Consider the following 14511-nt stretch of genomic DNA (forward strand, 5'->3'; position numbering starts at 1 on the left):
TACATTGTAAGAACTTTTCTATAAAAGCGTAGACTAAACCTTATTTCCTAAAAAGCTTACACTGGGAACTCTTAGGCAATGATGTTCTCCTTTGCTTTGGGAACTAGCAATTTACACTATGCCTACCAAGCAGCAGTCGGCTCAGAGCATGGAGTAAAAGGGCACCTGTCGGTCTATTATATATGGGTACTTGGGAAGGCGCTTCCTAACTTTGTCTAAGGCTGCATTCCTATAAATAAATTATTATGCTTGTATAGGGAATAAGACTCCTCAAATTCATGCAGATGTTCTGAAGCCAAAGAAGGACACCAGACTCTGCCAGAGGTCCAACATACTGCACTGCTCCAATGGGAAGCAGAGGCTGAGGAAGATTAAAGTTCTTTTTTTTTTTAATTGTAATTTATTATTTAATGTAGCCTGACATTAGGATATGTTTATTTAGATCCCTAAACCACTGGCCAAAAATGGATGGGTTCCCTGTACCTGCACATAGCAAGCTGTCAAATCTCTTTTCTTCCATTTCCCAGTCCAAGAACATTTATTATGCAATACTTTATGTGGTGTTGATATTTCTCAATTTATTTATCTCTTATGGGAGTATTCCCATATGGGCATGCACATTTCATGTAATTCATCTATCATAAATATCAATTCTTCAAATCTGCCCTGTGTCACTGTAAGTGGTTATAGCTTTGGAACACTTTCCAGGGGATTTTGAGATTGTTTTCTTGTGACACATTGCACTTTGTGTAAGTTGAAAAATTGGGTTGATATGTTTTATGTTTGTTTATGAAAAAACAGATATACAGCAAAAATTACAAATTCCAAAATAATTTGATACCTAACATTTCACGAATGCTTTATGTTGGAATGGGGTTTTTATGTGTCCTATTATTTTTGTGGGATGTTATGAAGCTTACAATGTTTAGGTGTGACTTTTCACATTTTCATTGAAACCACAAAATCATACTTTTGAGGGGCTGGGTCAGCTTTCACGTGACTTTGAGAGACCTAAATAATGTTTAAACTTTATAAATTCACCCATTATAGAAACGGTACTGCTCAACGTGTGTAAAACAACTTTTATGAAGTAAGATGTCCTTTGCAGGGTTAACAATCACCAGGATGAAGGCATACTGGCCTACTGGAGTGTGCCACCCTATGCCTATGCTATTCTTTTAGCTTCTTATGCTTTGGTCAGTGTGCTTGGTTTACAAGTGTTTCACAGGTGTTAAAAAAAAAACTTTTTTTTGTTTAAATGAGTGTATTTTTCAAAAAAGGTACAAATTCACAATGGATAAATACCAAAACGCTCCGAAAAGTTTAATACCGGATATATTTCCCGAGTATGCCGATACCATGGCATTGAAGGAAAACGGGGCCATTCTGAAAAGATTTGCATTGTCACTTTTTACAGGGTAAACAATTTTTTTTTTTTTTTGCCAATTTGGACATGGGAGGACCTATGAAGGGATTATTATTATTATGTCTACTTTACTTCCCAATGTAGATGTTACTGCTTTTGTAACGACCTTCCACGCCCCCTCCCAGATGCAGAAATTACAGCAATCCCTTTGTTACTTATAGCTCGTCTGGAGTGTCCTTCTTCCGCAGGCATGAGACTATGCTTACTATTCCACTACCCACCAGTCATACAGCCAGATAGATATGTTCTTTTAAGTCACCTCACATGGAAGCCAGAATCTACTATAGCTTCTTTTTTGTGGTCCAATAATCTCGATTTGGAAGTCCTAGGCCAGTGATGGCGAACCTTTTAGTGACCGAGTGCCCAAACTACAACCAATACCCACTTATTTGTTGCAAAGTGCCAACACAGAAATTTAAATCGAGATTTATACTCCCTGCTCTGTCACAGCTTTCATTGATACCAGCACCCTGAGGACACCAATAAAGCAGAAAATAGAAGAAATTTAGATGATCATTGTAGCTTCCCTCCAAGGTCCCATAAACAGGAAGAATTGTCAGGGCCGGAGCTACAATGATCACCCAGATTTGTCCACACCTTCCCACTCCCTCGAGTAGTCCCAGGTAGTGTTGTCACTTTAAAATAGCTCTGTGCACAGCAAGTCCTGGGCTGTCTGGGACTGCAGGAAGATACCTGGAGTCATCTCTGGTGATGGTCTGAGTGCTCACAAAAAGGGCTCTGAGTGCCACCTCTGGCACCCGTGCCATAGGTTCGCCACCACTGTCCTAGGCCCTCATTCATCTATCTGGTGATGTCGACTCAATGACAATGTGCTGAAAGACTCTGCAAACAAATCGCTGAGTTCTTCACTGTACATACAGGAGCCCAACCGTCACTTCCAATACAGTGGGAGACCTTAAGCCCTTCCCAACATTTGACATAATAGTACTGCATGTGTGAGGAGCATTCTGGCACCGGCCCCTAAAGCCTGTAGCAGAAGCTGGTCTCTAGGGGCTTTAACCCTATTCATGCCGTGATAGCGTGCCTCTTCGCAGGACACTGTTTTAACTATACCTGTATAACTAAACTGGGGGGATTTATAAACGCACGTGCCACAATTCTGGTGGTTTTCCATGGTTTTGGTGTCTAAAATGCATTGCACCACAGTCATCAAGGCTTTTAGACTTTTTGGCAGTTTCCTGACTTGTCTGGTTAATGGGGCGTGTCCTTCGGGAGATGGGTGTGACCGCTCAAGAAAGGGGTGTGGCTTGCGGGAAATCGTCGTTGCGTCCAAAATTTTGGCATACAGTTTAGACCAGCAAAATGTAGGTCTAAAGTAGGAACCGACAGTCTTATCCTGCCCCAGAATTCATCATCACAGTGATAAATCTGGCGCAGCAAAAGACAAGTGTTTTCCAGCTACAAACTGCTGGTACCTGAAACACATTGTTAACCCCCCCCCCCCCCCACTGTGTTATACTGTGTTATACTGTGTTATACTGTGTTATATGAATAAGAGCTTAAACTGGTGATCAGAGCATCGTTTGTTCAAGCCAACCTGTAAAGAAAAAAAAAACAGTTTAAAACACTTTATTAAAAAGTGTTTTTTATTTAAAGAATGAATTAAATTAAAATTAAAGTCCCTTTGCACAAAAATTCCCTTTACACATCTAATAAAGTAAAAAAAAAGACACTCACAAAAAAAAAAAATCTACATATTTGGTATTGCCGTGTCCATCTGTACAATAACTCAGAAATATTATTACATAAACCAGGTCTGTCAACCCAAAAATATTAGAGTTATGTCTCTGAAAAGATGGCAATACGAAAACAAATGAGATTTTCTCTATATAACTTTTTCGACAGTAAAATTATAAAAAATAAATTAAAAAAACCGATATAAATGAGGTATCACCGTAACCATAGTGATCTATAGAATAAAGATTATTATTTTTATGGCACAGTATACAGCTCCCAAAAAATACAAAATCAATAAGCTAATGACCCACTAAAATGAAGTATTTGTAAAGTGCATCTAATCTAGCAGAAAATAAGCCGTTATATGACCAAATTGCCCAAAAAATAAAGATTGTATAGCCATTATAAAGTGACAAGGCATAATCTGCTTTGAATGGCGCACCCTTCAATGCCATGACCTGTACCCATACAGCAGGTGACCACCACATATGGAGCATTGTTTTACTAGGGAGAAATTGAGTATCAAACTTTGTGGACTGTTTTGGTATTTTATCCAGTGAGAATGTGTAAATTTTTTGGAAAAACACATTTGTAGCCAAAAAAAAAAAATTCTTGTATCTCTTTATCCCTTGTAAAACAATTAAAAAGTGAACAAACTTCATAAAAGTTGTTTTACATACGTTGAGGGGTGTAGTTTCTATAATGAGGTAATTTATCGGGTTTTGCTATAATTTAGGCCTCTCAAAATGACTTGAAACCTGAGCCGGTCCCTCACTAGCGTGATTTCTAAGCCCCATAATATCGTAAAAAAATGAGAGAATGCATGAAAAGCCATGTTAACATAAAGCAGACATTCGGTTATTGTTAGCTATCAAATTTTTTTGCTACTTTGAAAATTGAGAATTTTTCCAAATTTTCACTGAACATCTGTTTTTTTTTATTTATAAACGCAAAACAAACCACCAAAATTTTTCATCTAACATGAAGTACAATGTGTCACGAGAAAACAATTTCAAAATTTGAAGCTCCTAGGCCAGTGGTGGGGAACCTATGGCACGGGTGCCAGAGGTGGCACTCTGAGCCCTTTCTGTGGGCACTCAGGCCATCGCCCCAGGTGTTGACATAACTGCATTATATTTGGAAGTCATCCTGCTGGACCCACCATTCTTCCTGCACAGAGAGACCCTGGGCATGGCGTCGGCACTCTAAAAGGTTCGCCATCACTGTCCTAGGCTGAACTAGTCCCTCTGTTAACATATACGTTTAACTGCATCTCTGCATCAGCCCCTACACCATGCCAATCCCTGCAGGCAGTAATTCCGGTTAACCTTAAGCTGAGAAAGACTATTCCATATATACTAATTATTGCCCTATCTCCCTTATCAATGTAGATTACTCTCTAAATTAATGGCCAGTCGGCTTGTGGCTTCCCTCCCCTCCATTATACATAACAATCAGGTGGGCTTCATTCAGGGGAGAAAGGGGTTGAGTTAACACTAGCAAAACTCTGCTTCTTTTGTCTCTGCCAAGTCGACTAAGCAACAAATGTGCTTGCTGTCGGTGGATGCAGAGAAGGCCTTTGACCGTGTATACAGAAGGTTCATCTAGACCTCTCTAACACAGATTGTGATTGGTCCTCATTTCCTAGGTCTGAAAAAGGCACTACACTTGGCTCCAACAGCGCAGATACGCAAGGTTGTCCCTTATCTCCTCTCGTATATGTATTAGCCATGGAACATATGGCTGTTGCCATCTGTAACAACTAGAGATGAGCGAATACACTCGTCCGAGCTTGATGCTCGTTCAAGCATTAGCGTACTCGCAACTGCTCGTTGCTCGGACGAATATTTCGCCAGCTCCAGAAAGTGGCATCTCTCGCCGTTTTGATTTTTGGCGGCCAGAAACAGAGCCAATCACAAGCCAGGAGACTCTGCACTCCACCCAGCATGACGTGGTACACTTACACGTCGATAGCAGTGGTTGGCTGGCCTGATCAGGTGACCCTGGATTAGACTAGCCCCTGCCCGCACTGCTCGCATCATTCTCTGTCTGGATGCTGTTAGTGAGAGAGCTGCTGCTGCTGCAGGGATAGCGTTAGGGTGTTATATTAGCTTAGTGTTAGGCAGGAGTGAGTCTACAAGAACCCAACAGCCCTTGTTAGGGCTAGAATATTTTTTTTTTTCTTTGCTTGTGGCTGGCCTTGCTGGCACTAGTAGTGCAGCTAGTACCATATTGTGACGAATTTGCAGGGAGACTTGCGAACGTTATATTTAGCTCTTAGTGACACACATATCCATCTCAAACACCTAAGTGGGACAATTTATTAGGGGTTTGATTGAATTAGGCACAGTCTGCCGATCACCTCCGGCCGGGCACACCACTGCTCCTTCCCCTGTGTCATCTGCTGCCTCTGCTAGTCAGCCCACTGCCCAGGACCCCGGCCCAAACACCTCCCGTGCGAAATCCACACCTTCGCCTCCACGATCCTCCACAGCATCCACCAATGTCTCCATGCGCAGCGTCCAGCTCTCTATACCCCAGACGCTGGAGCGAAAGAGGAAATACAGTGCAACTCACCCACACGCCCAAGCCCTCAACGTCCACATCTCCAAATTACTGAGCCTGGAGATGCTGCCCTATAGGCTGGTAGAGACCGAGGCCTTTCGCAACCTCATGGCGGCGGCCGCCCCTCGGTATTCGGTCGCCAGCCACCACTACTTTTCCAGATGTGCCGTCCCAGCCCTGCACCAGCACATGTCAGACAACATCATCCATGCCCTGACCAACGCCGTTTCTGACAAGGTCCGCCTGACCACGGAAACGTGGACGAGTGCTGCCGAGCAGGGCCACTATATATCGCTGATGGCACATTGGGTTAACTTGGTGGAGGCTGGGACCGAGTCTGACCCTGGGGCTGGTCATATACTGCCGACGCCGAGGATTGCAGGGCCTACCTCGGTCCAGGTCTCTCAGGCCTACTATGCCTCCTCCTCCTTCCACCCCTCCTCCACCTTCTCCTCTGAATTACCATGCGTGGGCATGGCGTCATCAGTCGCTAGCTCTAGGCACAGCAGCAGTGCCGTCGCTAAGCGACAGCAGGCTGTGCTCAAACTGCTGAGCCTAGGCGATAAAAGCCCAAGAGCTATCACAGGGCATCACGGTGCAGACTGATCTGTGGCTGGCACCGCTGAACCTGAAGCCAGGCATGGTTGTGTGTGACAACGGCCGTAACCTGGTGGCGGCTCTGCAACTCGGCAGACTGATACATGTGCAATGCCTGGCCCATGTGTTAAATCTCATAGTTCATAGTTCAGCGGTTCCTCAAGACATACCCCAATCTGTCTGATTTGCTCACGAAGGTGCGCCACATCTGTGTGCATTTCAGGAAGTCCAGCACAGATGCTGCCACTCCAACTGCCCGCTCACCGACTGTTGTGCGACGTGCCCACGAGGTGGAATTCAACATTAACCATGTTATCCATAGTTTACCAGCAGCGCAGAGCGATTGTAGACTGCCAGATGTCAACTTCCACCAGAACTGGTAGTCAGGTCAGTCAGCTTGCTAAAGTCTACAATGAGGAGTGGACGTGGATGTCTGATATCTGTCAGGTGCTGAGTAACTTTGAGGAGTCAACACAGATGGTCAGTGGCGATGCCGCCATCATCAGCCTCACCATCCCGCTGCTTGGCCTGTTGAAAAACTCTCTGGTCAGCATGAAGTCAGAAGCTTTGCGCTCGTCACAAGAGACGGGGGAAGAAGATTCCCTTGTTAATAGCCAAAGCACCCTCAGGTCTGTTTCTCAGCGCATATCGGAGGAGGTGGAGGAGGATGAGGAGGAAGAGGAGGAGAATGTTGGCGAGACAGAAGAGGGGAGTATTGCTCAGTCCTTCACTGTTCAGCGTGTATGGGCAGAAGAAGAGGAGTTGGAGGAGGAGGAAATGGACAGTCATGCCAGTGAGGGGTGTGAATTCTTGCGAGTTGGGACTCTGAACGCGAGGGTCACGGGATAGGCAGTCTAGCATGAAATATACCATATGCGCCAAAGAATTTATTCCAGCACCGATTACTGGGTATTCACTCTCCTGGACCCACGGTGCAAGCAAAATCTTTACACTCTCCTGGAGAGGAAAGGAGTGTGCGAATGCATGAATACCAGCAGGCCCTGGTGCACAAGCTGAAACACTATTTCCCTTCTGACAGCGCTAGCGGCAGAGTGCGTAGTTCTGCGGGACAAGTAGCGAGGGAGAGTAGGCGAGCAGGCAGCTTGTCCAGCACTGGCAAGGGTACGCTTTACAAGGCTTTTGCCAGCTTTATGTCACCCCAGCAAGACACTGTCACCTGTCCCCAGTCTCGGCAGAGTAGGGCTGATCTTTACAGAAAGATGGTGAGGGAGTACGTAGCTGACCATACCATCGTCCTAAATGATCACACAGCTCCCTACAACTACTGGGTTTCAAAGCTGGACATGTGGCACAAACTGGCGCTGTATGCCTTGGAGGTTCTTACCTGCCCTGCCGCTAGCGTGTTGTCTGAGCGGGTTTTCAGTGCAGCTGGTGGCATCATCACCGATAAGTGTACACGCCTGTCGACTGACAGCGCTCACAGGCTGACGCTTATCAAGATGAATAAAGCCTGGATTTCTCAGGATTTCCATTCTCCACCAGGTGAAAGAAGCTCAACCTGAATAATGTATGCACTCCTCCTCCTCCTCATTTTCCTCCTTCTCCTCCTCTTTGTGCACTAAAGCAGAGGAAACTGGCTATTTTTTGCCAGGGCCAACTGGCTCTAGCTATAGTACTCTATGTATTTTATTTTTCTGGAAAGCCACCTACCTGGTCCTCTGTTTTAAACAATTTTTGGGAGTGCCACATACAGGCACTCAATCTATTTAATTTTTCTGGAGGACCACCTACCTGCTCCTCTGGTTTGAAAACTTTTTTGGACTGCCACATACAGGCACTATCCAAATTTAATTGTCTCCATAGCAACCTCCACACGTCGTCTTTATAGCTGCCTCCACACGTTGTCTCCATTGCTACCTCCACACATCATCTCCATAGCTGCCTCCCAAAGTCATCCATATAGCTGCCTCCATACATCGTCCTCTTAGTAAACGAGCTGTATCAGGCAGAATTTTGGGTTGTTTTCATGGCTTCCACATCAAACTTGTTAACTTTGTCGCCACCCTGCTGTGTTATCCACAAAATATACTGGCAAACTTTTATCATTTACCAATATTATTTCAGCGCTTCTTGCGCATCTGTTTACATTCCCCTCACCCGCCATAACCAAAACTTTTAAGAACAGTACTACACTTGATCTTATGCAAAAGGTTCTTAGAAGTGCTGTTTGTAGCCCCCGCCTGCTTTGAAAATTATAATTTTTTCAAAGTAAACGCTTCTGGCCCCCAGGCTCATTTTGGGTGGGGAGGAGCCGAGAGACAGGGGCTTGGACAGGCGAAAGCTCACCTGGCAGCGAACTGCCAGCTCCATCCCAAGATTAGGCAGCCTCAGAGGCATCCATGCATACTGCCCCTGCTGTTTCCTGTCCATTTCGCCTCCACGATCCTCCACAGCATCCACCAATGTCTACATGCGCAACTTTCAACTGCTATACCCCAGACGCTTGAGCGCGAGAGGAAATACAGCACATCATCCCCTTATCAAACAAGCTGTGTCAGGCAGAATTTTCAGGTGTTTCACCAGATACATAATGGAACTCGGCCCATCTGTCGCTGCCATGCTGGAGACCTGAAGTTGCAATCATAGCAGCGCAATATGGATGCCCCATACTGTCGCTCTTAATCATGGAACCAATTCTGAAAAAACTATTAAAAATAGAACCACTATGCTATTCCATTATTCCTAGATGAAATATTCAAACGACCCCGTCTGCTTTGAAAATTATAATTTTTTCAAAGTAAACGCTTCTGGCCCACAGGCCCATTTTGGGTGGGGAGGAGCCGAGAGACAGGGGCTTGGACAGGCGAAAGCTCGTCTGGCAGCGGACCGCCAGCTCCATCCCAAGATTAGGCAGCCTCAGAGGCATCCATGCATACTGCCCCTGCTGTTTCCTGTCCATTTCGCCTCCACGATCCTCCACAGCGTCCACCAATGTCTCCATGCGCAACTTTCAACTCTCTATACCCCAGACACTGGAGCGCGAGAGAAAATACAGCACATCATCCCCTTATCAAACGTACTGTGTCAGGCAGAATTATCCGGTGTTTCACCAGATACATAATGGAACTCGGCTAATCTGTCGCCGCCATGCTGGAGACCTGAAGTTTCAATCATAGCAGCGCAATATGGATGCCCCATACTGTCGCTCTTAATCATGGAAGTCGTCTCCATGGCTGCCTCCACATGTCGTCCACTTATCAAAAGAGCTGTGTCAGGCTAATTTTTCACCAGATACGTTATGGAACTTGGTCACTATGTCGCCACCATGCTGTGTTATCGACTAAATATACTGTCAACCTTTTGTTCACATAGGAAATCATTTCAGCGCTTCTTACTCACCTCCTTTGGTGAAGCCTGAGTCCATTTAGGGTATGTCGCCATGCCACTCTCTTGCCTGCCGCTGCTGCCGCTGCCTCTGCATGCCGTCTTCTATAGTGTCAGGGTCAATTATTGGATGTTTTAGATGCTATCTAGCCTCATTTGGTCACTCTGTCATCGCCATGCTGTTGCCCATAATTTTGGCATAATGGTGCATAATGATTAAGCAGCCTCAGAGGCATCCATGCATGCTGCCCCTGCTGTTTTCTGTCCATTTCCGTGGTGTTTCCATCATTTTCTGAGGTTTCCAGGTGTTTGGCCAAGCTTCCCTGTGCAGACCCTTGGTCCCCTTGAAAAATGCTTGAGTCTCCCATAGACTTCAATGGGGTTCGTTATTCGAGACGAGCACTCGAGCATCGGGAAAAGTTTGTCTCGAATAACGAGCACCCGAGCATTTTAGTGCTCGCTCATCTCTAGTAACAACCCCAATGTGCATAGTCCTCAACAATATAAAATCACCCTCTATGCTGACAGTCTTCTCCCCTATATTTCTCACCCTACAATCTCCATCCCAGTTGGTTCCCTCAGCAGTTGCAAGGTTAACTTCTCTAAAGCATAGGTGTCATCACTGAATCATCACTGAATGTCTCTCTTCACAGAACTTGCCATCTTTCCTCTCAATTCTCCTTTAAAAGGCAGGACACCAATATCCAAATATACAAAGCCCAGCTGAGGTGTAAGCCTCCCTATATCACATGGAGGTTATTATTCAACAACTTGTTGTCTGGACACAAAAAAATGGGTTCAATTGAAACTTTAATCCACAGTTCGCACCCTCCCCTGGGTCTCACTTCTTGTTTTCACCCTACTTCTTCTCCACCTCGGACAAGCTAGCTGCCAAGAATGTCATGATAAAGATGAGAGGCCCCATGACTCCGCTGTTCCATAACCCTGTTTTCTCCCCGGGTAGACAGGAAGAGAGTTCTCGATTGTGTTTACAGTGGGTACGGAAAGTATTAAGACCCCTTTAAATTTTTCACTCTTTGTTACATTGAAGTCAATTGATAAGATAAAAAAAAGAATAGGCTGAGACAGAGTCGTGGTCAGACAGGAGTTCAGGACAGGTGGCACAGGATCGGAGTCAGGAACAAGTCAGAAGATGAAGTCAGAAACGGAATCGAGGTCATAACGGGAAACTACTATAATGGCACAGGGTAAAAACAGGAAAGTTTTCTCAAAGGCACTGCCAGCCCCAATTATCGCTGTGCTGTCCCTTTAAATGTTACACAACTGGCACATACGCACTAGGAGGCGGGGGCACACTGCTGGAGCTAGGGAAGGTAAGTGAGGCTGCAGAAGGGATCCAGGGGCATAGGGAGGCACACAGGTGCACCTGCGACCAGGGGGATGGGTCGCAGGAGCAAGCGTAACAATGCTCAATTGGGTTTAGGTCCAGGCTCTGGCTGGGCCAGTCAAGAATGGTCACAGAGTTGTTCTGAAGCCATTGCTTTGTGCAAAAATTGTGCTGAAAAACCCGAACTCGGCTTATAATCGAGTCTATAAAAAAAATGAACACAGTACTCACCATTTCTATGCCCCCCGCAGTTCCTCTTCGGGTCCCTATGCGATGCCGATGGCGCACACAATGACGTCGCCAAACGGCTGACGTCATTGTATGTGCCGACCGCCACCTGGAGAGGTCCTGCGGGGGGAGTCGGAAAGGTGAGTACAGTGTTAATATTTTTTTCTTTTATAGGAATGGCATGCTTGGGGCAGGGGCTGGCCGGCTATATACTTGGGGGAAGGACTGGCTAGAGGGGTTAGCAGAGGCTGATGGCTACATAGTAAGGGTGGGGGCTGGCAAGCTATAAACTGGTGAGCGGGAGGGGCTAGCTGTATACTGGGGGGCAAGGGCTGGCATGCTATATACTGGTGGATATGGGCTCACCCTTGGCTTATACTCCAGTCAATAGGTTTTCCGAGTTTTTTGTGGTAAAATTAGGTACCTTGGCTTATACTCGAATATATAGGATAAATGACCCCCCATTATCTTGTCTGAAGGTGAACCTTTAGCCCAGTCTGAGTTTCAGAGCATTCTGGTAGAGGTGTTGCCTCCGATATGTTCCCTCATGTTGAACTGCTTGATCCTGCACTATCAGTTCCATTGTGATGTTGTTTATTTGTTGTTTTTCGCTTGTTCTCAATAAACTTTTGATTAGACCCAAATAATAATACCCTTTAACCATATTCATATATTTTATGTTTCAATTTACATGAATGATTTTTGCATATCAATGTAAGCACACCATTCAGATGGGCAACTGAATAATTGTTTTTATTGGAAAAATGGCTACAAGCAAAATTCCATTATGTATTGTTTTATGAATGAATGAAAAGGAAACACACATTTCATGCTAAACACCTTTTTACAGGACAGAGGATACATGTAGTGCAGAATACAGTGTCTTATTAATAATCACAGTATAAGTGATAAGAAACTAATCTAAAAACTTTAAAATATATGTATTATTAGAATATTTTTTTTATTTATCAGAAGGCTTTCCCCTTGTGCCGTCTGTTATCACTAATATGACCCATATCGACATTGAAGAAGGTGTCTTTGCGTCTAGTTATTTCTGCCATAGAAATCTATGGAGAAGGTAGAAGCAGTCGGCTGGAGAAAGTCACACTATTGTTTTGCCCTCTACAGGGGTAGAGGCTTATCCTTCTAGTTAAGCATAGCAGATCCAGTGGTGCGTTTCTTTCTCTCATCCTTGAGCATCTTCCCCCTACATGTAGTGTCAATGTACTCTTTTATTCAGAATTAGCAGAGAACGACGCCTGGATTTCTTCTAAATTGAATTCCTTCATTTTAAAGTTGACTTTTACCCACTTGTTGAAGTACTTCTGAGATCCATCAGCATTTTCTACCACAAACTTCTCAATCTTGAGAAGTGGTATGTCCTGGAATTGGAGGTAGGTACCGGAGATTCCCCAGTCTTCTCCACACTTGGTATTCTTACAGTATATTTTGTGCTGTTTTTTGAAGCCATTAAATGTCCTTGGATTTGAATGCGGCTTTGTAAAATACCGATCTTTAAAGTCTTCAGAAATAACAGTGTGATGGGAAACCTGATGAGGAAAAAGCCACATTAAACTACTAGTAACTGATAATGTATAGCCAGTTCTATATTGCAGCCGGACAGAAAGGGCATACAACAATGATATATGAGCATATTTGGATAGCTTCATAGTCAGCCATGTATAAGATTTGTTTCCATATTTCTGAATAGCATGCACAATACATGTAATATTATATTTGTATATGCCCCCTATGATTTGTAAAGCGCTGTGGAATTTGATGTTGGTATACAAATGAAGATTATTATTATTATTATTCATAGGTGCAAATGTAACTTTATAATTAACCCCTTAAGGATGCAGGGTTTTTCTCCGCTCATTTCTCGCTCTCCACCTTCAAAAATCCATAACTTTTTAATTTTTCCGTGTGTGAGGGCTTATTTTGTGCGTAACAAATTTTACTTTCCGTGATTGAAAAAAAGGGCATGTACGTCACGTTCTTGGGGGCTCAGTTTTTACGACTTTTACTCTTCGCTCCAAATAACACCTCTGCTTTATTCTTTGGTTCGGTACGATCACGGTGATACCAAATTTATACAGGTTTTATTGTGTTTTAATAAATTTTTCAAAAATTCAACGAATGTGTACGAAAAAGAAAAAAAAAAATGTTGCCATCTTCTGATGCTAATAACTTTTTTTTTTACTTGGTGTACGGAGCGGTGTGCAGTGTCATTTTTTTGCAAAATTAGCCGACGTTTTCATTGCTACCATTTTGAGGACTGTGCGACATTTATTAATATAAATATTTATTATTTTTTAACCTTTTTTTAAAAAAATATTTCTTAGACCCTCTAGGATACATTAACCCTAGATGGTCAGATCTGACGAAGACCCAAGGCTGTCATGGCAACCTATCGCCGCCCCCGATGATGTTCGGGCAGATCGTCATACACCCTTCATAGCTCTGCGGCGGATATATACGTCGCAGAGCGTGAAGGGGTTAAAGGAGATGTTTGAAGATTGAAGTTTATGAACAATTGACAATTGACACAATGCATGATAAGCATTTGCATGGTAAGGTATGACTGAAAATAAGGGGGGGGGGGGGGCTTGTGCTTCCTGGAGTATCAGGCTTGCATTTTTTTACTCTACTCACCTGAGGCCACTGGAGAAAGGCTAGCGGTCTACTACTCTTCTTGACTTAAAGATGTATTTGCACTGGCTTACACATTACATGGGAGCTTGGAATTACTAATGGCTGCTAAGTAAAGCATGACTAGTCAAACACTAATCAACCTGAGCTGAATGACTCATACACAGCAGTTGGGGGATGGTGCAGCAATTTATTATTCTGTCTGGCAGGAAGAGAACTGCAGGAGATGATGATGCAATCAGAGAGAAACTCTCCTGTTATGAGAAGCGGCAAAGCAAGCGTCAGAGTAGATATAGAAGAAACAGAGCTTCATTATCATAATGTTATATCTGTTTTATCAGCAAAAAAAGTACAGGGATTAACCAAGATACGATCCTGCATCAGTGTAGCTACAGCATTCTAAAGGTATGTTTGCTTCATAATGCAACAAATCAAATGGTAGGTTTCCTTTAAGGGTTAAAGAAATGTCACAGACACCAAGATTATTGGATTCATTCATATTAACAAAGTAAACAGAAGTCACCTGCATTATAGAAAAATACAGACCTAATCTTGAGTAACTCCATTAAAGCTGTTAGAGAAATCCTCCAACCTGCCACATTTTAGCATCCCCAGTATGAAATTATTAGCCGTACATAACACACTTCTACTG

At 43.9% G+C, this 14511-nt stretch overlaps 1 protein-coding gene across 3 annotated transcripts in view; it reads right to left on the reverse strand.

The window, feature by feature from the left end:
• Positions 1–11878: 11878 nt before the first annotated feature.
• The window catches only part of RIGI (RNA sensor RIG-I), a 38579-nt gene continuing 35946 nt past the window's right edge, over positions 11879–14511 (reverse strand). For all 3 annotated transcript variants that reach the window (XM_072154213.1, XM_072154222.1, XM_072154203.1), the window contains one exon: positions 11879–12757. In XM_072154213.1, the coding sequence (XP_072010314.1) occupies positions 12440–12757 (318 nt within the window). In that variant the 3' untranslated portion in view covers positions 11879–12439. The remainder of the gene's footprint in view (positions 12758–14511) is intronic.

This window comes from Engystomops pustulosus, chromosome 1 (assembly GCF_040894005.1).
Source record: "Engystomops pustulosus chromosome 1, aEngPut4.maternal, whole genome shotgun sequence".
NCBI classification, from domain to species: Eukaryota; Metazoa; Chordata; class Amphibia; order Anura; family Leptodactylidae; genus Engystomops; species Engystomops pustulosus.